Source organism: Leucoraja erinacea, chromosome 28 (assembly GCF_028641065.1).
Source record: "Leucoraja erinacea ecotype New England chromosome 28, Leri_hhj_1, whole genome shotgun sequence".
In the NCBI taxonomy this organism is placed as follows: Eukaryota; Metazoa; Chordata; class Chondrichthyes; order Rajiformes; family Rajidae; genus Leucoraja; species Leucoraja erinaceus.
Window position 1 is genome coordinate 7,859,395 of NC_073404.1, and position 22,294 is coordinate 7,881,688.

At 49.1% G+C, this 22,294-nt stretch overlaps 1 protein-coding gene across 1 annotated transcript in view; it reads right to left on the reverse strand.

Moving 5' to 3' along the window:
* Positions 1–22,294, reverse strand: part of nxn (nucleoredoxin) — a 93,245-nt gene that overhangs the window by 24,332 nt on the left and 46,619 nt on the right. The window contains exons 2-5 of the mRNA XM_055657622.1: positions 15,898–16,015; positions 15,669–15,802; positions 13,267–13,367; positions 5,980–6,086 (exon numbers count right to left, since the gene is read on the reverse strand). Coding sequence (XP_055513597.1) covers positions 5,980–6,086; positions 13,267–13,367; positions 15,669–15,802; positions 15,898–16,015 — 460 coding nt within the window. The remainder of the gene's footprint in view (positions 1–5,979; positions 6,087–13,266; positions 13,368–15,668; positions 15,803–15,897; positions 16,016–22,294) is intronic.

The window sequence follows — 22,294 nt, forward strand, 5'->3', positions numbered from 1 at the left end:
TACAAACAAACTCCGTACAGACAGCACCTGTGGACAGGATTGAACCCGGGTCTCTGGTGCTGCAAGCTGTAAGGCAGCAACTCCACCATGGCCGCCTTTATATATTCCCTATATATTCCTTTATATGTTAGATTCTAACAAAGATGACTTGGGATAATCCAATCAAGATTTGTATTATTCTTGGCTAAGGAGCAACAATTCAGCCTCAAACATAAATCAGTCTTGAGAGCTTTCTGCATTTCATAATTTCCTCACAAGACATAAGGTGGCCGTTCAGCCTATCTACTCTGTGCTAGCTCTCAGGGCAGGCCCATCAATCTCACCCCCACATAGTTCCCAGTCCCCTGACCTCTATCAGATGCCCTTTAATTCTCCCTCACTTCACTACTCGCCTCCACACTCGGGAACAAGTTACAGAGGGCCAATTAACCTTCTGACCGCCTGTCCTTGACATGTGGGAGGAAACCGGAGCACCCGGAGGAAACTCATGCGGTCACAGGGAGAACGTGCAAACGCCACACGGACAGCTCCCGAGGTCAGGATCGAACCCGGGTCTCTGAAGCTGTGGAACTGCACTGTGTGTCAAAGGCAGACACAAAGTGTTGGAGTAACTCAGCAGGTCGAGCAACATCTGTGGAGAACAAGGGTGGGTGACGTTTCGGGTCAGCACCCTTCTTCAGACTGAATTAAAACTCAGAGTAAACTCAGCTTAATATAGTTTAGTTTATTAAATAGAGTGAATGGTGAGATTTATAGTATTTGTGGACCTCTAAAGAGAACTGGGATTTTGATCAATCAGGTCTGGATCTTATCGAATAGCAGAACAGAATTTTGTACAGTTATTTACCCAGAGTAGGGGAATCAAGAACCAGTGGACACTGGTTTACGGTGAGAGTGGTGAGATTTAATAGGAACCTGTGGGGTGACTTTTTCACTCAGAGGGTAGTGGGTGCATAGAACGAGCTGCCTGAGGAGGTAGTTGAGGCAGGTACTATAAAACTGTTTAAAAGTTATAGGGACAGGTAAATGGATAGGAAGGGTTTAGAGGTATGAAGTTAGAGGATTACAGGTAAGAGGTATAAAGGTATGAATATTGATTTCTCTACCTTTCAGTAACCCGTGCATCCCCTCTCTCTCCGTCCCACCCAAGTAGTTGTATTAGCTTTAAAGTCATCTTGTTGAACCTCATTGTTTGTAACTCATTTTCACCTAGCACACAGCTAGTCACGACCTGTTCCTTTTTATCATTGTTACTTTTTTACATATCTTTCATTCATTTGTTCTATATCTCCCCATATCTCTTTCCCCCCTCATCTTCCCAGACTCTCTGCCTGAGGAAGGGTCTCGACCCGAAACGTCACCTATTCCTTTTTCTCTCAAAAATCGAATATAGGAGCAAGGAATCGAATATAGGAGCAAAGAGGTCCTTCTGCAGTTGTACAGAGCCCTAGTGAGACCACACCTGGAGTATTGTGTGCAGTTTTGGTCCCCTAATTTCAGGAAGGACATTCTTGCTATTGAGGGAGGGCAGCGTAGGTTTACAAGGTTAATTCCCGGGATGGCGGGTCTGTCATATGCTGAGAGAATGGAGCAGCTGGGCTTGTACACTCTGGAGTTTAGAAGGATGAGAGGATATCTCATTGAAACATATAAGATTGTTAAGGGATTGGACACGCTAGAGGCAGGAAACATGTGCCCGATGTTGGGGGAGACCAGAACCAGGGGCCACAGTTTAAGAATAAGGAGTAATCCATTTAGAACGGAGACGAGGAAACACTTTTTTTCACAGAGAGTGGTGAGTCTGTGGAATTCTCTGCCTCAGAGGGCGGTGGAGACAGGTTCTCTGGATGCTTTCAAGAGAGAGCTAGATAGGGCTATTAAAAATAGCGGAGTCAGGGGGTATGGGGAGAAGGCAGGAACGGGGTACTGATTGGGGATGATCAGCCATGATCACATTGAATGGCGGTGCTGGGCCTACTGAAAGGCTGAATGGCCTACTCCTGCACCTATTGTCTATTGATCCTTCTGGGCCTGTTTTCAAGCTGTATCTTTCAATTGATCCTTTGCAAACAAGATTTTTCACTGTACCTGTATCTAATGTGGGCCCCATATCTGAGGAAGGGTGTGCTGGTGCTGTAGAGGGTCCAGGTGAGGTTTACAAGCATGATCGCAGGAATGAGCGGGCTGACATATGGTGCAGGTTTGACGGCAACGGGCATGTACTCGCTGGCGTTCAGAAGGATCAGCGCGGACCGCATTGAAACTTTTTGAATGGTGAAAGGCCTGGATAGAGTGGATGTGGAGAGGATGTTTCCACTAGTGGGGGAATTCAGGACCAGAGGTCATGGCCTCAGAAATACAGGACGTTCCTTTGGGAAGCAGATGAGGGGGGAATTTCTTTAGTCAGATGGTGATGAATCTGTGGAATTCTTTGCCACAGAAGGCTGTGGAGGCCATCAATGGATATATTTAAGGCAGAGATAAATAGATCCTTCATTAGTACGGGTGTCAGAGGTTATGGGGAGAAGGCAGGAGAATGGAGTTGAGAGGGAGAGATAGATCAGCCACGATTGAATGACGGAGTAGACTTGATGGGCCGAATGGCCTAATTCTACTCCTAGAACTCACAAACTCAGCGGACTTGTGCAGATGAGAGGAAACTCGACATGATCGACTGTTTTACTGTAAGAATTTCATTTTCCTATCTGGGACATATGGGAATACAGCTCTCTTGTCACTTGAGGTGGGGGCGAGGGGTTTGTGTGAGGGAGTGTTTAATGATGTGAGAGTCCTGCAGCATCTAAGCCCAGAGTAAAAGGTCCAGTAATTCCAGCTAGTCAGGCAGCAGCAGCAGCAGCAGCAACGGGTACACACACACACACACACACAGGCAACACTTGGCATTACTCATCAGGCCCACAGGCATTTCAAGGCCAAGCTAAAAAAAGAAATGTGAAATGTTTCATTCCACTGAGCTTTTGTTTAATGAAAGCAGAAGCGGAGCAGCCTCTCTGAGGAGCTGAGGAGCGGCGCTGCTCCCCCGATCACGCCCCGCACTCTGTGATGTGCCGGAGCCCGTAAGAACTTGTACAAATATGTTGTAATAAAACCTGTGGCGTTCACTGGCTAACACACTGGGGGCCCTGGAAACAAAACGTTACAAATGGCTTGCTTTACTTTCAAGGGCAATTGGGAGGTTTATTTTAAGGGGGGGGGAGGGGGTAGGGAGAAGACATCAAGTTACGATGATATGTTGGTGTTGAAAATTAAGAAATGCGAGGAGGTCAGGCTGGCTCCATGACACAAAGTTACAATAGACAATAGACAATAGGTGCAGGAGGTGGCCATTCAGCCCCTCGAGCCAGCACCGCCATTCACTGTGATCATGGCTGATCATCCACAATCTGTAAGTACCCCGTTCCTGTCATAACGTCATAAGGAATAGGAGTAGAATTCGACCATTCGACCCGTTAAATCTACTCCGCCATTCAATCGTGGCTGATCTATCTCTCCCTCCTAACCCCATTCTCCTGCCTTCCCTGATAACCTCTGACACCCGTACTAATCAAGAATATATCTATCTCTGCCTTAAAAATATCCACTGACCTGGCCTCCAGAGCACTCCGTGGCAAAGAATTCCACAGATTCACCGCCCTCTGACTAAAGAATTCCTCCTCATCTTCCGAAAAGCTACTGCCTTATAGCACCAGAGACCCGGGTTCGATCCTGACTACGGGTGCTGTCTGTACGGAGTTTGTACGTTCTCCCCGTGACCTGCATGGGTTTTCTCAGAGATCTTCGGTTTCTTCCCACTTGCCACGTACAGGTATGTAGGTTAATTGGCTTGGTATAAGTGCAAATTGTCTCTAGTGTGTGTAGGATAGTGTTAGTGTGTGGGGATCGCTGGTCGGTGTGGACTCAATGAGCCGAAAGGCCTGTTTCCTGCACTGTATCTCAAAACTAAAATTAAAAACAAAGTCCTCGGGGCGAGAGCAGACGAGTGCGGGCTGCCGCCCTGCATTTGCTCCCTTCACCTCTCCAAGAATGCGCTGGTGTTACGTTGCAATGCAGCATTCAGAGCTGCGGGTCGGTGCCTGCATGCACTCAGCTCCAAAGAACAACCTACTCCAGGCCTCGCGATCCCACACCCACCCGCCAATTCACTCGTGCTGCTCACTGGCGCTGCGGGTGGAGCCTCTGCCTCAGAGCGCCAGGGACCCAGGTTCGGTCCCGACCTCGGGTGCTGTCTGTGTGGAGTTTGCACGTTCTCCCCGTGACCGCGTGGGTTTCCTCCAGGTGCTCCACTTTCCTCCCACATCCCAGAGACGTGCGGGTTTGCAGGCTAATTTGCCCGCTGTGAACTACCATCAGCGTGCAGGGTGTGGCTGAGAAAGTGAGATAACATAGAACTGTGTGGATGGGTGATCGATGGTCGGCCTGGACTCAGTGGGCCGAAGGGCCTGTTTCCATGCTATATCTTTTAATCAATCAATCAATCGAGCCCAAGCTACCTAGGCCTAGATAGAGTGGACCTGAAGAGGACGTTTCCACTAGTTTAGGACCAGTAAAGGAAGGATAAAAGGAAGTACCTTTAGAATGGAGATAAGGAGGAATTTCTTTACTCAGCGAATCTATGCAATTCATTGCCACAGACGGCTGTGAAGGCCAAGTCATTGGGTATTTTTAAAGCAGAGATTAACAGGTTCATGGTTAGTAAAGGTGTCAGGGGTTATGGGGAGAAGGCAGGAGAATGGTGTTGAGAGAGAAAGATAGATCAGCCATGATTGAATGGGGCAACAGACTTGATGGGCCAAATGGCTTAATTCTGCTCCTATGTCCTATGGTATTATGGTCAATACATGCTGCCTGTTGTGAAAGTACTTGCCGACTTGGAGTCATCCGTGGCAATGGAGATGGGAATCGAGGTGGGATGTGGACGAGGCAGAGACTCAGTCACAATATCACTACACAGGGGAGCAGACCAATGGGTCAAAATGGACACCTCCCACTGCCATCTCCTATACTCCCCCCTCTAACCACCCTGAAGGAGATGGTAATGGTCACTGCGTTTGAGCTGGGAGCTTCAGCGTTGCGATCGAGCACCAGCGGACATGGGGTGGAGATATATTTCCGAGTTAGCGCAGAGGGAGAAGGCGGGGTAGTTATACTAAGCGATGCCCCTGTGCCTTTATTCCTTCTGGCTGCTGGAAGTGGAGGTGTAGCTGGAGTGGTCGGGCGGTGCAGTGGAGAAGGACTTGAGGAGTTGCAGCAAGTCCAACATTGGGTGGTAACGCAGCAACGTATCAGAGTGTGGGTGATTTGTACCACAGGGGGCCCAGCGCGGGGCCGCCGAGATCGAAGGAGGGACCCGCCTGCTGACATGTGCATACGGTCATAAGGAGTAGGAGCAGAATTAGGCCATTCGGCCCTTCAAGTCTGCTCCGCCATTCAATCAAGGCTGATCTGTCTCTCCCTCCTAATCCCATTCTCCTGCCTTCTCCCCATAACCCGACACCCGTGCTAATCAAGAACTCAAGCAGCGGCGGGTCTGTGTGTTCAAGAGAGAGTTAGATTTAGCTCTTAGGACGAACGGAATCAAGGGATACGAGGAGAAAGCAGGAACGGGGTACTGATTCTGGATGATCAGCCATGATCATATTGAATGGCAGTGCTGGCTCGAAGGGCCGAATGGCCTACTCCTGCACTTATTTTCTATGTTTCTATGAGCAGAAGAGAACTCTGTTTGATGAACCTGATGTAACTTTGTCGGTTTTCTCCGGGTGCTCCGGTTTCCTCCCACACTCCCAAGACATACAGCTTTGTAGGTTTGTTGACCTCAGTACAATTGTGAATGATCCCCGGTGTGTGTAGGATGGTGCTCCTGTACAGAACAGACCTCGCTGTATCTCTACAGTGTGAAGAGCGCCGGAGGGCGGTGAGTGGCAGCAGGAGGCAGACCACGGCGGTTCCTCCTCCTACCTTGTATGCCGTAATGTCTATTGAGACGGGACCGCCTGGCTTCATCAGTGTACGGGACTGCTGTCCAAGGCATCTCGCTGAAATACTGCTTGTAGGAATCCTCTGACCTGCGGAGGAAGCAAGCACATAGTCAGCACACAAGTACTCTTTTAGACAATAGACAATAGGTGCAGTAGTAGGCCATTCGGCCCTTCGAGCCAGCACCGCCATTCAATGTGATCATGGCTGATCATCCCCAATCAGTACCCAATTCCTGCCTTCTCCTCATATCCCCTGACTCCGTTATTTTTAAGAGCCCCATCTAGCTCTCTCTTGAAAGCATCCAGAGAACCTGCCTCCACCGCCCTCTGAGGCAGAGAATTCCACAGACTCACCACTCTCTGTAAGAAAAAGTGTTTCCTCGTCTCCGTTCTAAATGGCTTACTCCTTATCCTTAAACTGTGGCCCCTGGTTCTGGACTCCCCTTCAACATCGGGAACATGTTTCCTGCCTCTAGCGTGTCCGAACCCTTAACAATCTTATATGTTTCAATGAGATCCCCTCTCATCCTTCTAAACTTTTGCCTCTAAGATGGGTGTTGGAGAGGTATAGAGTAGAGGTGGAACATCAATAAGCTCAACAACTAAAGGAGGCAACAAATGTTTGCAACCACAACAGTCCAGCTTCGGGGACAGTTTCTTCCCAGCTGTTATCAGGTAAACTGAACAATTCTATTACCAATTAGCGAGCAGATCTGAACTACTAACTACCTCATTGGAGACAAACCTCCCTTCCATTGTCTCCATCTCCACCTCACGCTGCCCCAGCAGCAGAACCAAGGACCAGTCTCACCCCAGTCTTTCGTTCTTTCCCCCCTCTCCCATCAGGCAAAAGGTTCAGAAGTGTGAAAACGCACACCTCCAGATTCAGGGACAGTTTCTTCCCAGCTGTTATCAGGCAACTGAACCATCCTACCACAACCAGAGAGCAGTCCTGAGATACTATCTACCTCATTAGAGACGCTCGGACCAACTTTGATCGGACTTTAGTGCTTTGATCTTGTACTAGGCGTCATTTACGTCATCCTCTTTATCATGTATCTGTACACTGTAGATGGATCGATTGTAATCATGTATAGTCCTTCCTCGGACCGGATGCAAACAAAAGCTTTTCACTGTACCTCAGTATACATGACAATAAACTAAAATAAACTAAATCTAGACTTTGATTGTGAACTAATATCATCCAGGACAATGGAGGTGAATGGAGGAAGAGAGGAAGAGATTTGGAGGGGCTGTGATTGGGACCTTAAGACATAGGAGCAGAATGAAGCCATTCGGCCCATCAACAGACTGTTATGCCATTTGTTCATTTTTTGTTATTCTGATCTATTTCTCCTTTTCAACTCCCATTTTCTTGCCTTCTCCCGGTAACCTTTGATGCCCTAACAATTCAAGAACACGCCCATACTAATAGAGATGCTGCCTGACCCGCGTAGTTACTCCAGCACTTTGGGTCTTTTTCCTGTAATCCAGCACCTGCGGTTCCATCTGTTACATAGATCGAGGAGAAAGATTTAATGGGATCCCGAGAGGCAACTTTTCCATGCAGATGGCGGTGGGTGTATGGAACGAGCTGCCAAAGGAGATATTTGTGGCAAGTACTTAAAACACACTTGGACAGATACATGGATGAGAAAGGTTTAGAAGGATATGGGCCAAACGCGGGCAGGTGGGACTAATGTAGGCGAGAGACCTTGACTCTATCTCTGGATACTAATCAGGAGGGAAGAGGACTTGAGGACATGGACCACCAGCGATCGGAGGTCCCAATCCTAATTTATCTAATTTCTAGTCACCCCTGCATTCCCTCTCTCTCCGCCCCTCCCCCGCCCTAGTCATCCTGCCAGTTCCACCGTTCCCACCCATATAATCCCTTTGTTATCACCTCTTCCACAGCCAACATTGGACCATTGTGGGCTCCACTTTTCCTGGGCTGGGTCATCAGTCGGTGCTGGCCCTGATTTGTTTGTATCTTTTCATACCTCCAGATTCCTTCTCCCCTGACTCTCAAGAGGGTCTCGACCCAAAACGTCACCTGCTCCTTTTTCTCCAGAGCTGGCTGCCTGACCCGCTGAGTTACTCCAGCATTTTGTATCAATCTTCTCTGACCTCTCTCACTATTTGCCAGCCTCTTGAAATCACCACCGCACCACTCACTTGGACCTCTCTGTATTGATGACCTGGATAGTAGCACATTGAGGAACGGCACCCCATCATCTGAGTTGGCGCTTAGATCCTTTAGCCATCAACATTATCTTCAACAATGCCAGGACCAGGCTGCCTTTCCTTCACTCTCATCTTTGCATTTCACAAGAACAAAAGGAAACAGTAGCAGGAGTAGGCCACTCGGCCCTTCGAACCAGCACCACCATTCAATATGATCAGCTAGAACCAGTACCCTGTTCCTGCATTCTCCCCATATCCCTTGATTCTGTTGGCCTTAAGAGCTCTATCTAACTCTCACTTGAATGCATCCATTGAATTGGCCTCCACTGCCTTCTGTGGCAGAGAATTCCACAGATTCACAACTCTCTGGTGAAAAAGCGTTTCCTCATCTCAGTCCGAAATGGCCTACCCCTTATTCTTAAACAGCGACCCCAACTCCCTGAACATTGGGAACATTTTCCCTGCATCTAGCCTTTCCAATCCCTTAATAATTTTATATGTTTCTAAAAAATCGCCTCTCATCCTTCTAAATTCCAGTGAATACAAGCCCAGTCGATCCATTCTTTCATCATATCACAGTCCCGCCATCCCAGGGTTTAACCTGGAGAACCTACGCTGCACTCCCTCAATAGCAAGAATGTCCTTCCTCAAATTAGAAGACCAAAACTGCACACAATATTCCATCTTGCTCCTATACTCAGATCCTCTCGCTATGAAGGCCAACATGCCATTTACTTTCTGCTGTACCTGCCTGCTTACTTTCAGTGATTGATTTACAAGGACACCCAGGTCTCGTTGCATCTCCCCTTTCCTTAATCTGACATTCCGTGTCTATCTCAGCCCCGCGATGGGTTTGGGCCAAGGCATTGCAGACTCCCACTGCCCAAGTCTGGTCTGATTGGTTTGGAGGACTTGCATGGGGGAGCACACAGTCCCAGAAAGCCCCTTGATTTACACTCGCAGAGGGCAAGTTGTGACCTGACATGTGACGTGCATGTCTTTGGGTATCCAGATGCCAAACCTTCTCACGGACAGGGGGGAGGGAGGGGAAAAAAAATCAAATGTTTATATTGAAAGTCACCAGTTATAAATAGCAGTAGAGGGACTGCAGGCAGCGATCTTGGTGTGAGGCCAGCGCTAATTCTGCAGGGGTTTTGTTTCACAAGCGTGTCAGTCACAACTTACAGACTACAGGCTTGTCACACACACACTCAGACAACGAAGTTAGACACAAAAAGCTGGAGTAACTCAGCGGGACAGGCAGCATCTCTGGAGAGAAGGAACGGGAGACATTTCGGGTCGAGACCCTTCTTCAGACTAGTTAGGGGAAAAGGGAAACGAGAGATGCCGACGCACTGCGTCACCTACTGACTCCACCTCGATGCCCTTTAGTCACCCGGGAGGGTGCAATGGAGAAACGGACAAAGACAAGGTCAAGGGGTGCAAACACCATCCACCAGAGTCACACACCATCCTGACCAACAGTTTTGTAATGTAGAAAGAAGCCACTCGGCCCATTGGGTCAATGCTGGCTCCCATCTCCCATTCTGGCATGCCAATTGACCCTCCGCCCTAGGTTCCACCACTCCCTACACACTGGCGGCCATTTACAGACGATGTGCGGTCTACAGACCCGCACGTCTTTAGCATGTGAGAGGAGAAACTGGAGCATCCACGTCATGGGGGGAATAGAAAGGGTGAATGAACAGAGTCTTTTACCCAGAGTGGGGGAATCAAGAACCAGGGGGAAATAACAAACAGACAAATAAATAGAGCAAAATAATAGTGTAAACTCAAAAACAATGTCCCTAAGTCTATGTAATTCTGAGCGTATTCAGAGGTTGTAGTGTTTAATAGCCTGTTGGTTGTAGGGAAGAAGCTGCTCCTGAACCTGGACGTTAACAGTTTTCAGGCTTTATATTCACACTTGTATTGTGTGAGTGTGAGAGTGAGTGAGTGAGTGAGTGAGTGAGTGAGTGAGTGAGTGAGTGTGTGAGTGAGTGAGTGTGTGAGTGAGTGAGTGAGTGTGAGTGTGTGTGTGTGTGTGTGTGTGTGAGTGTGTGTGAGTGTGTGTGTGTGTGTGTGTGTGTGTGTGTGAGTGTGTGTGTGTGTGTGTGTGAGTGTGTGAGTGAGTGAGTGAGTGTGTGTGTGTGTGTGTGTGTGTGTGTGTGTGTGTGTGTGTGTGTGTGTGTGTGTGTGTGAGTGAGTGTGTGTGAGTGTGTGAGTGTGTGTGAGTGTGTGTGTGTGAGTGTAGTGTGTGAGGTGTGTGTGTGTGTGTGTGAGTGAGTGAGTGAGTGAGTGTGTGAGTGAGTGAGTGTGAGTGAGTGAGTGAGTGTGAGTGAGTGTGTGAGTGAGTGTGTATGAGTGTCAGTGTGTGTGTGTAGTGAGTGAGTGTGTGAGTGTACGTATATTATTTATATTGGTAAGAACTACAAATACACAACAGGAACTTGTCAAACTGTTTCCATGGTTTGTACTGAAAATAGACACAAAGTGCTGGAGCAACTCAGCGGGTCAGGCAGCATCTCTGGAGCGAAGGCATAGGTGGCGTTTCGGGTCAGGACCCTTCTTCAGACGCATTGTTAGTACGTGTGCATGTGTCAGTGCATGTGGGTGTGAAACATATGTGTATGGGCTGTGTCAATGCGTGTTCATGTGCACGGACTGTGTGCGCGTGTGTACACTTGTGTGTGTGTGTGTGCGCTATGAGTGCTGGAACCACGAATATACAAGAAGCAATTGTCACTAGTTGTTTCCACGGCCTCCCCATGGAATATCGTGCAACCTGGGGATGTCCAGGCAACATTTGAGCCTTTCCTCACACCAGGCTTGGTTTGAGGAAAAGCCGTCCCTTCTCTGCAGAGATGCTGCCTGACCCGCTGAGTTACTCCAGCACTTTGTGTCTATTTTCAGTACAAACCATGGAAACAGTTTGACAGATAGCAGTGGGGAAGAAGCAGTTGCTGAGTCTAGTTATGGTTGCAGTGGGAACTCCACAGAGTCTCTTTCTGCAGCGCTAATCCAAGCACAGACGGTGACTGGGGAATATTGCTTAAAACAACCCTAAGTGTAAACGCGCATTTAAATTGTCACTTGTCCAACCGATCTGTTTAAACAGAAGTGTTTATTGAGCAACTGATTGACGGAGGAGGCACTCAATGGCCTTTCAACTTCCATTTCAATCTGTGCTCCCAAACAAAGGGTCCCTTTCTTCGCTTGCCTTGGGGGGGGGGGGGGGGGGGGGGGGGGGGGGGGGGGGAAAGGCTTTGGTTAGTCTCGGCCCAGTGAAGTGCGTGTGGCCATCTGTGCGGCACTTGTTCATACGTTCGCAAGTTGTCGGAGCAGAATGAGGCCATTCGGCCCATCAAGTCCGCTCCGCCAGTCAATCATGGCTGATCCAACTCTCCCTCCTAACCCCATCCTGCTCTCCCCATAACCCCTGACATCCGTACTAATCTAGAATCTGTCAATCTCTGCCCATTTACTCCACAGCTGTCTGTGGCAATGAATTCCACAGATTCACCACCCTCTGATCAAAGAAATTAATTCCTCATCTCCTTTCCAAAGGTGCGTCCTTTTATCCCAAGGTTATAGCCTCTGGTCCTAGACTCTCCCACTAGTGGAAACATCCTGGTTAACCTCACACAGAGAGCCAGGGTGATAAGGATCAGTCTGTTCGAGAATCACACTGCAGCTTTCACTGGTCCTTCGGAGAATGGGACAGGGGCATGTTTAGTTTAATTTAGTTTAGAGATACAGCGCGGAAACAGGCCCTTCAGCCCACCGAGTCTGCGCCGACCAGCGATCCCCGCACACTAACCCTCTAGGGACAATTTATACTTCTACTAAGCCAATGAACCTACAAACCTGTACGTCTTTGGAGTGTGGGAGGAAACCGAAGGTCTCGGAGAAAACCCATGTGGTCACGGGGAGAAGGTACAAAGTCCGTACAGACAGCACCCGTAGTCGGGATGGAACCCGGGTCTCTGGCGCTGTAAGTGCTGTCAGACAGCAACTCTACCGTTGCACCACTGTGCCTCCCTATTGTTGAGGGAGTACGACTCTCTCACAGAAGGCCCTGTCCCACGATGCGAGTTTACCCAAGAGCTCTCCCGAGTTTAGATTAAAAATCAAACTCGTGGTAAGTACGTAGAATATACGTGGTGGGTACGTCAGAGCTCGTGGATGTCTCGTAGCGGCTTGTAATGCTAACGGCAGGTACTCGGGAAACGCGGAAACTCGTGAAGGTTTTTGAACAGTGTGAAAAATTTCCAAGAGTAAAAAAATACTCGTGATGAAGTACCAGGAGTTTGATTTTTTTCTTTTAACTCGGAAGAGCTCTTGGGTAAACTTGCCTCGTGGGACAGTGGCTTAACACTGGTGTTGAGCTCACAAAGGAAGGTGAGATCACTGGTGCTCCTGATGCTGACAGAAAATCGGACCTCTACCTCCACTCTGACAGCCTCCGGCCAACACCATGTCAGATTTCTGGGCCCTATATCTGAGGAAAGATGTGCCATTGTCGGAGTGGGTCCGGAGGAGGTTTAAGGGAATGATCCTGGTGATGAGTGGCTTAACGTATGATGAGCGTTTGACGGCACTGGCCCTATACTCGCTGGAGTTTAAAAGGATAATGTAAGGCCTGGATGTGGAGAGGATGGTTCCACTAGTGGGAGAGTCTGGGACCAGGGGGCACAGTCTCAGAATAAAAGGATGTACCTTTAGAATGGAGATGAGGATGAATTTCTTCAGCCAGAGGGTGGTGAATCTGTGGAATTCATTGCCACAGACAGCTGTGGGGGGCATGTCTTTGCATTTTTTTAAAGCACAATTTGCCACCCGTTCCTTCTCTCCAGAGATGCTGCCTGTCCTGCTGAGTTACTCCAGCATTTTGTGTCTACCTTTGATAGGTTCTTGATTAGTAAGGGCGCGGGGAGAAGGCAGGAGAAAGGAGTTAAGAGGGAAAGATAGATCAGCCATGATTGAATGGCGGGGTGGACTTGAAGGGCCGAATGGCCTAATTCTGCTCCTACGACCTATGAACTTATCTGCAGTTCCTTGCGTCTGCAAATGCTTTTACCTGTCAGCGCTGACAAAAACAATCTCGAACTTCTGTCCCGACTCCTTGATTTTGCGATAGATCTCCACGAGGACGCGGGTGAGGCTTCTGCAGGGTGGGCACTGTGTGGAGAGGAGAGGGTTAATGCAGTAACAGCAGCAGCTCAGAGCAGCGTCAGTTAACCACCACGCTGCCCCTCACAGACGACCCACATTCACCCAGAACTCCAGGAATGTGTGGGACCTCCCTGAAACTCACCGGATAGTGACAGGCCCGGATAGAGTGGATGTGGAGAGGATGTTTCCACTAGTGGAAGAGTCTAGGACCAGAGGCCATACCCTCAGAATTAAAGGACGTTCTTTTAGGAAGGAGATGAGGAGGAATTTCTTTAGTCAGAGGGTGGTGAATCTGTGGAATTCTTTGCCACAGACGGCTGTGGAGGCCAAGTCAATGGATATTTTTAAGGCAGAGATTGACAGATTCTTGATTAGTACCCGTGTCAGGGGATTATGGGGAGAAGGCAGGAGAGGGGGAAGACAGATCAGCCATGATTGAATGCCAGAGTAGACTTGATGGGCCAAATGGCCGAATCCTGCACCTACCACTTATGATCTTATGAGCTCCAATAACACCTGGCACTCAGCCTCCTGTCTTTATGTTTTGCTTGGTAATTTTACAAATCTGTGCCGGAGCCTGCATCGTCACTGTGTTCTGTGCTCATAAATATATCGTCATGTCCAGAGGGCCTGCAGCATTTCCCATGGTTTATAGATAGGACTAGACTGCATTCAAAGCCAACACCTCCCCTCCCCCCCCCAGCTCAGCTCTAACTGGTCTCTGCTGCCGTGGACTCCGTTAGATGTATTTTTCTAAGAGGGCAGAAACCCTCTCGGTGGGACAGGGCGGTTCTGTGGGGGAAGCAGAGGGCGTGAGTTTCAGGATGTTGATTCCTGCCCCACCTTCTACTCAAACTGTGGTCCATGGCCAAACTCGCTGGTCACCGCTCCACCCCCGCCCTGCACTCTGGAGCCCAACAGCAGGCCAACAAATTCATTCAGCCCATCCCACTCGCACTGATCACTAAACACACATTTATGCTAAACCCGTTGGCAGTGCAGGAGTCCCTCAATGCTGCACTGGGCTATCGCCACTGGCAGTATTACTGCATTGGGCCAGTATTAATGCACTGGGGCAGTATTAATGCACTGGGCCAGTATTAATGCACTGGGGCAGTATTATTGCACTGGGGCAGTATTATTGCACTGGGGCAGTATTATTGCACTGGGCCAGTATTATTGCACTGGGCCAGTATTATTGCACTGGAGCAGCACCTTTGGCAATGCTGCACTGGGCCAGGGTTGGAAGATTGCAACCTTCATGTGGTCCGCACTATTTCGACGAATGCAATCAACCCGGCGTGCACATTCAAGTAAGATCAAATAGAACAAGTTGTCCTACAACTTTAGGCGGTGCACGCCACACGCAAGAAGAAGACTAAGCACTGGGGCAGTATTATTGCACCGGGGCAGCAGCTCTGGCAATGCAGGGCTCCCACAGTTCTACGCCGGCACAGTATCTTTGGCACATACTGCTGAGGTAACTCAACGTGTCGGATAACATCTCTGGAGAATATGGATAGACAACGTTTCGGGTTGGGACTCTTCTTCAGACACCACACAGCGCTGGAGTAACTCAGCGGGTCAGGCAGCATCTCTGGAGGATATGGAGAGGTGACGTCATGGGTGGGAACCCTTCTCAATCCCACTACAATCAGTCTGAAGAAGGGTCATAGAGTCAAGTGATGTACATCAACACCAACATTTATATAGCGTCTGCAAAATAGAGTCATACAGCACGGAAACAGGCCCTTCGGCCCAACTTGCCCACACTGACCAACACGCCCCATCTATACTAGTCCCACCTACCTGCGTTTGTACAATATCCCTCTTACCCTGTCCTGACCACAATGTCACCGATCCATGTTCTGCAGAGATGCTGCCTGACTCGATGAGTTACTCCAGAGTTGTGTGTGGGCTTACACGTGTGTGTACATGTGTGCGTGTGTGTGTGTTTGCGTATGTGTGCGTGCATACATGTATGTGTGTGCGTACATGTGTGTGTGTGCGTACATGTGTGTGTGCGCGTACATATGGCTGTGTGCGTGCATGTGTGCGTGCATGTGTGCGTACATGTGTGGTGTGCGCGTACACATGGCTGTGTGCGTGTGCATGCATGCGTGTGTGCATACATGTGTGTATGTGCGTACATGTGTGTGTGTGTGAGTGCATACATGTGTGTGTGAGCATGCGTGTGTACGTGTGTGAGATGTACTGTGCTGCAGGTACAGCTCTCTCTCTGTTGTCTGTGTGTGAGGTGTGAGAGAAGCAGGGGGGGGGCGGTGCAGGGGGAGTTTACCATCTTACCCAGTGTGCGGAGAAGTAGATGCCCAGGTAGCTGCCGCCCAGGTCAGCGCTGTTCACTGTCTGCCCGCTGTGCTTGACCAGTGAACCCGCCATCACTTCACCAAAGGACTTGGGCCCCCAGGGGAACTCGGAGCCTGCTTGGGACAAGGAGAGGGGGTGTTTAGCGAGGGGGGTGGGGGGGGGGCGGGGGGGGGGGGGGGGGCGGCGAAGTCGGCGGTAACGTCCCTACCTAGCGGGTCGTCGCGGATGATCAGCTGCCCGTCTCTGCTGACGATCCTCCCACTGCTGGCCTCCATGAAGATCAGCGTGGGGATGTTGGTCACCTTGAACTTACTCCACAGCTTAGTCTGCAATCAGAGGGGACACTCACTAAATCAGCTCGGACTAATCTACCCCTGCGTCAACTCCCAAACCCCATCCGGCTACCACCGGGAGCAGAGGCAGCCGCTCCAACCTTCTTTAGTCAGAGGGTGGTGAATCTGTGGAATGCATCGCCACAGAAGGCTGTGGAGGCCAAGTCAGTGGATATTGTTAATGCAGACATAGAGAGATTCTTGATTAGTACAGGTGTCAGAGGTCATGGGGAGAAGGCAGCATGGGGCTAGGAGGGAGAGATAGATCAGCCATGATTGAATGGCGGAGTAGACTTGATGGGCCGAATGGGCTAATTCCACTCCTATCCCTTATGACCTTCCCCCACGCCTTGCATATTGGTTAATTGCAGATTAATTGGCTCCGGAAAAACTGTAAATTCTCCCGTGTGTGGCCGACTGTCTAAGCTATCCCGCTCCTTTTGAAATATTGGTGGTGCCAGACAGACTATTTCAGCCAATCTCAGGGTGGCACGGTGGCGCAGCGGTCGAGTTGCTGCCTTACAGCTCCAGAGACCCCGGTTCAATCCTGACCACGGGTGCTGTCTGTGCAGAGTTTGTAGATTCTCCCTGTGACCGCGTGGGTTTTCTCCAGGTGCTCCGGTTTCCTCCCACACTCCAAAGACGTACAGGTTTGTGGGTTAATTGGCTTCAGAAAAGTTAAAAATTGTCCCTAGTGTGTAGGATAGTGCTAGGATCGCCGGCCAGCACGGACTCGGTGGGTTGAATGGCCTGTTTCGGTTCTGGAACACAGAGTCACTGCGGGCCATCACACAGACGAGACTCCCAACCATTGACTCCATCTACACCTCATGCTACCACGGGAACGCAGCCAACACAATCAAAGGCTTGTCACATCTCGTTTCTCCAGAGATGCTGCCTGACCAGCTGAGTTTTTTAGTCTTGGTTTTTTTACTTTAGGTTTTAGAGATACAGTGTGGAAACAGGCCCTTCGGCCCGGCGAGTCCGTACCGACCAGCAAGTTTCACACATTAATACTTTCTTACACACACCAGGGACAAGTTGTACATTTATACCAAGCCAATTAACCTGCAAACCTGTACGTCTTTGGAGTGTGGGAGGAAAACCGGAGAAAACCCACGCAGGTCACAGGGAGAATGTACAAGCCCCGTACAGGCGGCACCCGTGGTCTGGTTCAAACCCGGGTCCTCTGGCGCTGTGAGGCAGCAACTCTACCGCTGTGCCGCTGTTACTCCACCACTCTGTGTCTCCCTCTGACCTGAGGTGAAGTTATGCTCGTAACTTAGGTTCTGGGAGGGGGTTTACGTTGGCCAAAGTGAGGGGTTGATGCTGCACTTGATGCCCCCGGACAATCTCCCTCATGACCGCCCGCCCCGGCTCAGAGTTACCGCAAACACACAGGGCGTGAAGCACTAACGCCACACACGTCGACACAAACAGAGCCTCCCCACCCCCCTCCTCACGGGATCCGATCCACGGCCTCCCCCGCTCTATGACCTTTGGTTTTACCGCGCGCACTGTGCGCTTGTTCTGAGATTCTGGATGGCGGAGGTCCTCAGAAGAAGTGAAAAATACGTCCGCAGGCCAGATAATTTCAGGTTATGAAGCATCTCCCACCAAACAAGTGGAGGGGCTGCAGCCCCCCCCCCCCCCCCCTGGTTCCGCGGCCCATGAGAAGAACGCTTACAAAATTCTTAAGGGGTTGGACAGGCTAGATGCAGGAAGATTGTTCCCGATGTTAGGGAAGTCCAGGACAAGGGGTCACAGCTTAAGGATAAGGGGGAAATCCTTTAAAACCGAGATGAGAAGAACTTTTTTCACACAGAGAGTGGTGAATCTCTGGAACTCTCTGCCACAGAGGGTAGTTGAGGCCAGTTCATTGGCTATATTTAAGAGGGAGCTAGATGTGGCCCTTGTGGCTAAGGGGATCAGGGGGTATGAAGAGAAGGCAGGTACGGGATACTGAGTTGATACTGAGCCATGATCATATTGAATGGCGGTGCAGGCTCAAAGGGCCGAATGGCCTACTCCTGCACCTAATTTCTATGTTTCTATGTTTCTGTCCTTGCACAAGCTTGTTTTCACTTGGGCATTTTGGCCACTTTCATTAAGCCTTATAATCAAGGCCATTCCCCAGCTGCGAAGCTCACAAAATGCTTGCACCAACAGGTAGAAATCACTGGCAGATGTGTTCATTTGTTAGTTGTCCCCGGGGTGGGTTTTAACGGTTTCAACTGGACAAACTTCCCCAGAAACGCAGCGTGTGACAGGCCTTGGGGCAAATTCTCGATGGTATTTCCTCAGTTACAGAGATCGTTTGAACTTATCTTAAAACACAAGTGAAACACCCAAGGAGTCACTAAGTGAAAGCACAGCTCTCCTCCTCCCCCTCCCCACCCCTCCACCTCCCCCCACGGCCACAGTAACTTTAACTGCAGACATCACACCGACGTATTCATAAACCCAGGTAACACAATCACAGTTGACTGCTTGCTTAACTAATGTGCAATGAATAACATCTAATGGTAAAAAAAAAAGATACAACAATGCCCTGGGAATAGAAGCTTTTTTTTTTCATTTTTAACAGCCACCCAGTGGAGTTGCTGCCTCACAGCGCCAGGGGCAATGTTTCGCTCCTGGCCTCGCGTACTGTCTATACGGGAGGTGGTGGAAAAAGAGAAAGGAGAGGGCAGAAAATTGTGTTAAAAAAATCCCAAAGTGCTGGAGTCACTCAGCGGGTCAGGCAGCATCTCTGGGGAACATGGATAGGTGATGTTTCGGGTCAGGACCCTTCTTCAGACTGACCTGATCCGGACTCATCTATCCATGTTCTCCAAAGATGCCGCCCAAGTTACTCCAGCACTTTGTGCCTTTTTTAAAAATTAACCCAGCGTCTGCAGTTCCTCGGATCTCCACACAACAGACTGAGATACTTTAACATTGCTCATCATTAGAGGTCTAGGAGTTAAGCTCTGGGATGAACTCATGAAGTCACACAGCATGGAAACAGGCCAGTCGGCCCACCATATCATACATGACCCGTGGGCGTTTATCTGTATTAATCTGCATTTTATAACACTTGGCCCAAAGTCATTGACATCCGGACAATTCAAGTGCTTGTTCAGACACTCCTTATAAATGCTGTTAGCAGCTCTGCCTCTGTCACTTTCTCCAATTATGTCCCTGCCCAGGGGCAGTTTCTTCACAACTGAGATGAGGAAAAACTTTTTTCACCCAGAGAGTTGTGGAATTCTCTGCCACAGAAGGCAGTGGAGGGCAATTCACTGGATGTTTTCAAGACAGAGTTAGATATAGCTCTTAGGGCTAACATAATTAAGGGATATGGGGAAAAGGCAGGAACGGGGTACTGATTTTGGATGATCAGCAATGATCATATTGAATGGCGGTGCTGGCTCGAAGGGCCGAATGGCCTACTCTGGCCCAAATTTTTCAATTTTTGTATGTAATCGGGTAACTGAGCCATCCTACCACAATAGAGAGCAGTCCGGAGCTACTATCCACGTCATTGAAGACCTTCAGACTATCTTTGATCGAATTTTACTGGCTTTATCATGCATTAAACGCTATTCACGCTATTCCCCTGATCATGTATCTGTACACTGTGGACGGCTCAATTATAATCATGTATTGTCTTTCTGCCGACTTGTTAGCTCACAACAAAAACTCAGCACACATGACAATAAATTAAACACAAACTCATCTAAACTCAATTATATGTGTAGGAAGGAATTGCAGGTGCTGGTTTACACCGAAGATAGACACAAAATGCTGGAGTAACTCAGCTGGACAGGCAGCATTTCTGGAGAGAAGGAATGGGTGACGTTTCGAGTCGAGACCCTTCTTCAGGCTGAGATTCAGGAGAAAGGGAAGCAAGAGATATAGACGGTGATATAGAGAGATATATAGAGAAAATGAATGAAAGTTATGCAAAAAAGTAACAATGATGCCTCAGGAAGGCCGTCAGCATCCATAAAGACTCCTCACACCCTTGTAATGGACTGTTCGAACCACTTCCCTCCGGCAGACGTTACAAGGCCTTCCACGCCAGAACCTCCAGACTCAGGAACAGCTTCATTCCCAGAGCTATAGTGGCTCTGAACCGGCCCTGCTGAGTGCCCCCCACCCCCATGGACTGTCTCCCTCGGATGGTCACGTCGCACAGACACATCTGCACTTTAGTCTGTTTGAACTGTTTTACTGTTGTAATGTTCTTTTTACAAGCCATGTTTCTCGGGGTATCTAAATCTAAATTTTATTAGTTATTTAAGTTATGACATCGGATGGAAGCTGCAAACCCAAATCTCGTTGCACTTATGTGCAATGACAATAAAATATATTATTATTATTATTATTATTAGTATAAAGGAGACAGGCATCTGGGCGAGGTGAAAACGAGTTACAGACAATGAGACTCAACAAGACGACTGAAACTAGCACAGCATTTTGTGTCTATCTTTGTGTAGGAAAGAACTGCAGATGCTGGTTTAAATCGAAGGTAGACACAAAATGCTGGAGTAACTCAAAGCACAGGCAAAAGCTCCAGCCGAGAGTGATTAAAGGCAGCCTGCTCTCGGCAGCTGTCACCTTGAGCCGAGACTGGCTCGCTGCCACAGGCACTGGGAATGATGTGACTGCCGCGTTCATATGTTCCATTAACTAAACCCATTACAAATGTCACAACAGCAGGCTTCAGCACCCATGCATGGGCCTACCTAGAATACTGACAAGATATAATTACGCTGTCCTTCGCTTACACGCACGCTCTGATGCCCGTATCCTTGTTTGCAATCGTGACAAACAATTTGGAAAAGGAAATTGCAAACCATTAAGCTGTCAGACGGCAGCTGAAAGCAAAAAAAGGTTTTGTGCAAATCTGTGCGGCAGCTTTGGGTCTGGTGATATAGACACAAGATGCCGGAGTAACTCAGTGGGTGAGGCAGCATCTCTGGGGGGAAAAAGGAAGCGCTGGCGTTTCGGGTCGAGTCCCTTCTTCTGACCCGCTGAGCTACATAGAAACATGGAAAATTGGTGCAGGAGCAGGCCATTTGGCCCTGCAAGACAGCACCGCCATTCAATATGATCATGGCCGATCATCCAAAATCAGTACCCCGTTCCTGCTTTCTCCCCATATCCCTAGATATCCCTTGATAAGTTACTCCAGCATTTCATGTCTATCTTTGGTTTTAACCAGCAACTGCAGTTCCTTCCTACACATTTGATCGGGTGAATTAGTTGTCGCTGGGCCTACGGATTTAAAGTGCTTTCTCGAGGCGAGGGTAAGTGGTGGCGTTTTCATGTTAAGAGATTGACTTAGGAATGGGATGGCACGGTGGTGCAGCGGTAGAATTGCTACCTCACCGCGCCAGAGACCCGGGTTCCATCCTGACTACCGGTGCTGTCTGTATGAAGTTGGTACTTTCTCCCTGTGACCGCGTGGGTTTTCTCCGGGTGCTCCGGTTTCCTCCCGCATCCCAAAGACCTACAGGTTTGTACGTTAATTGGCTTTGTTAAAATTGTACATTGTCTCTAGTGTGTGGGATAGTGCTCGTGTACGGGGTGATCGCTGGTTGGTGGGATGAAGGGCAAGTTCCTGCGCTGTATCTCTAAAATCTAAAGTAGAACCAAAAGTTTAGAGTTTAGTTTAGAGATACAGCAAGGAAACAACTCCTTCGACCGACTGAGCTCACACCGACCATCGATCAACCGCTCACACGCGTTCGATGTTATACCACTTTTGCATCTACTCCCTACACAATAGCAGTAATTTACAGAGGCCAATTAACCTACAAACCTGCACATCTTTGGGACTGATACACACCACTGAAGGTAAATGGGGATACTGTGGATAGGGTGAGCTGCTTGAAATACCTGGTAGTCCACATCTCAGAGGATCTGACATGGATATCACACGCTGCCGCAGTGGTGAGTAAGGCAAGGCAATGCCTTCACCACCTCAGGCAATTGAGGAAATTCAGAGTGTCTCTGAGGATCTTCCAGTGCTTCTACGCAGCAGCTGTGGAAAGCATCTTGTCCGGAAACATCACAATCTGGGAATGGTTTGGGAACTGCTCTGCCCAGGACAAGAAGTAGTGCGTTCGGCCGAACACACTATGGGAACTACACTCGCCCCCCTGCAGGAACTATACATCAGAAGGTGCAGAACCAGAGCCAGCAACATTATGGGGGACCCCTTCCACCCCAGCAACAGACTGTTCCAGCTGCTACGGTCAGGCAAATGCCTCCGCTGTCATG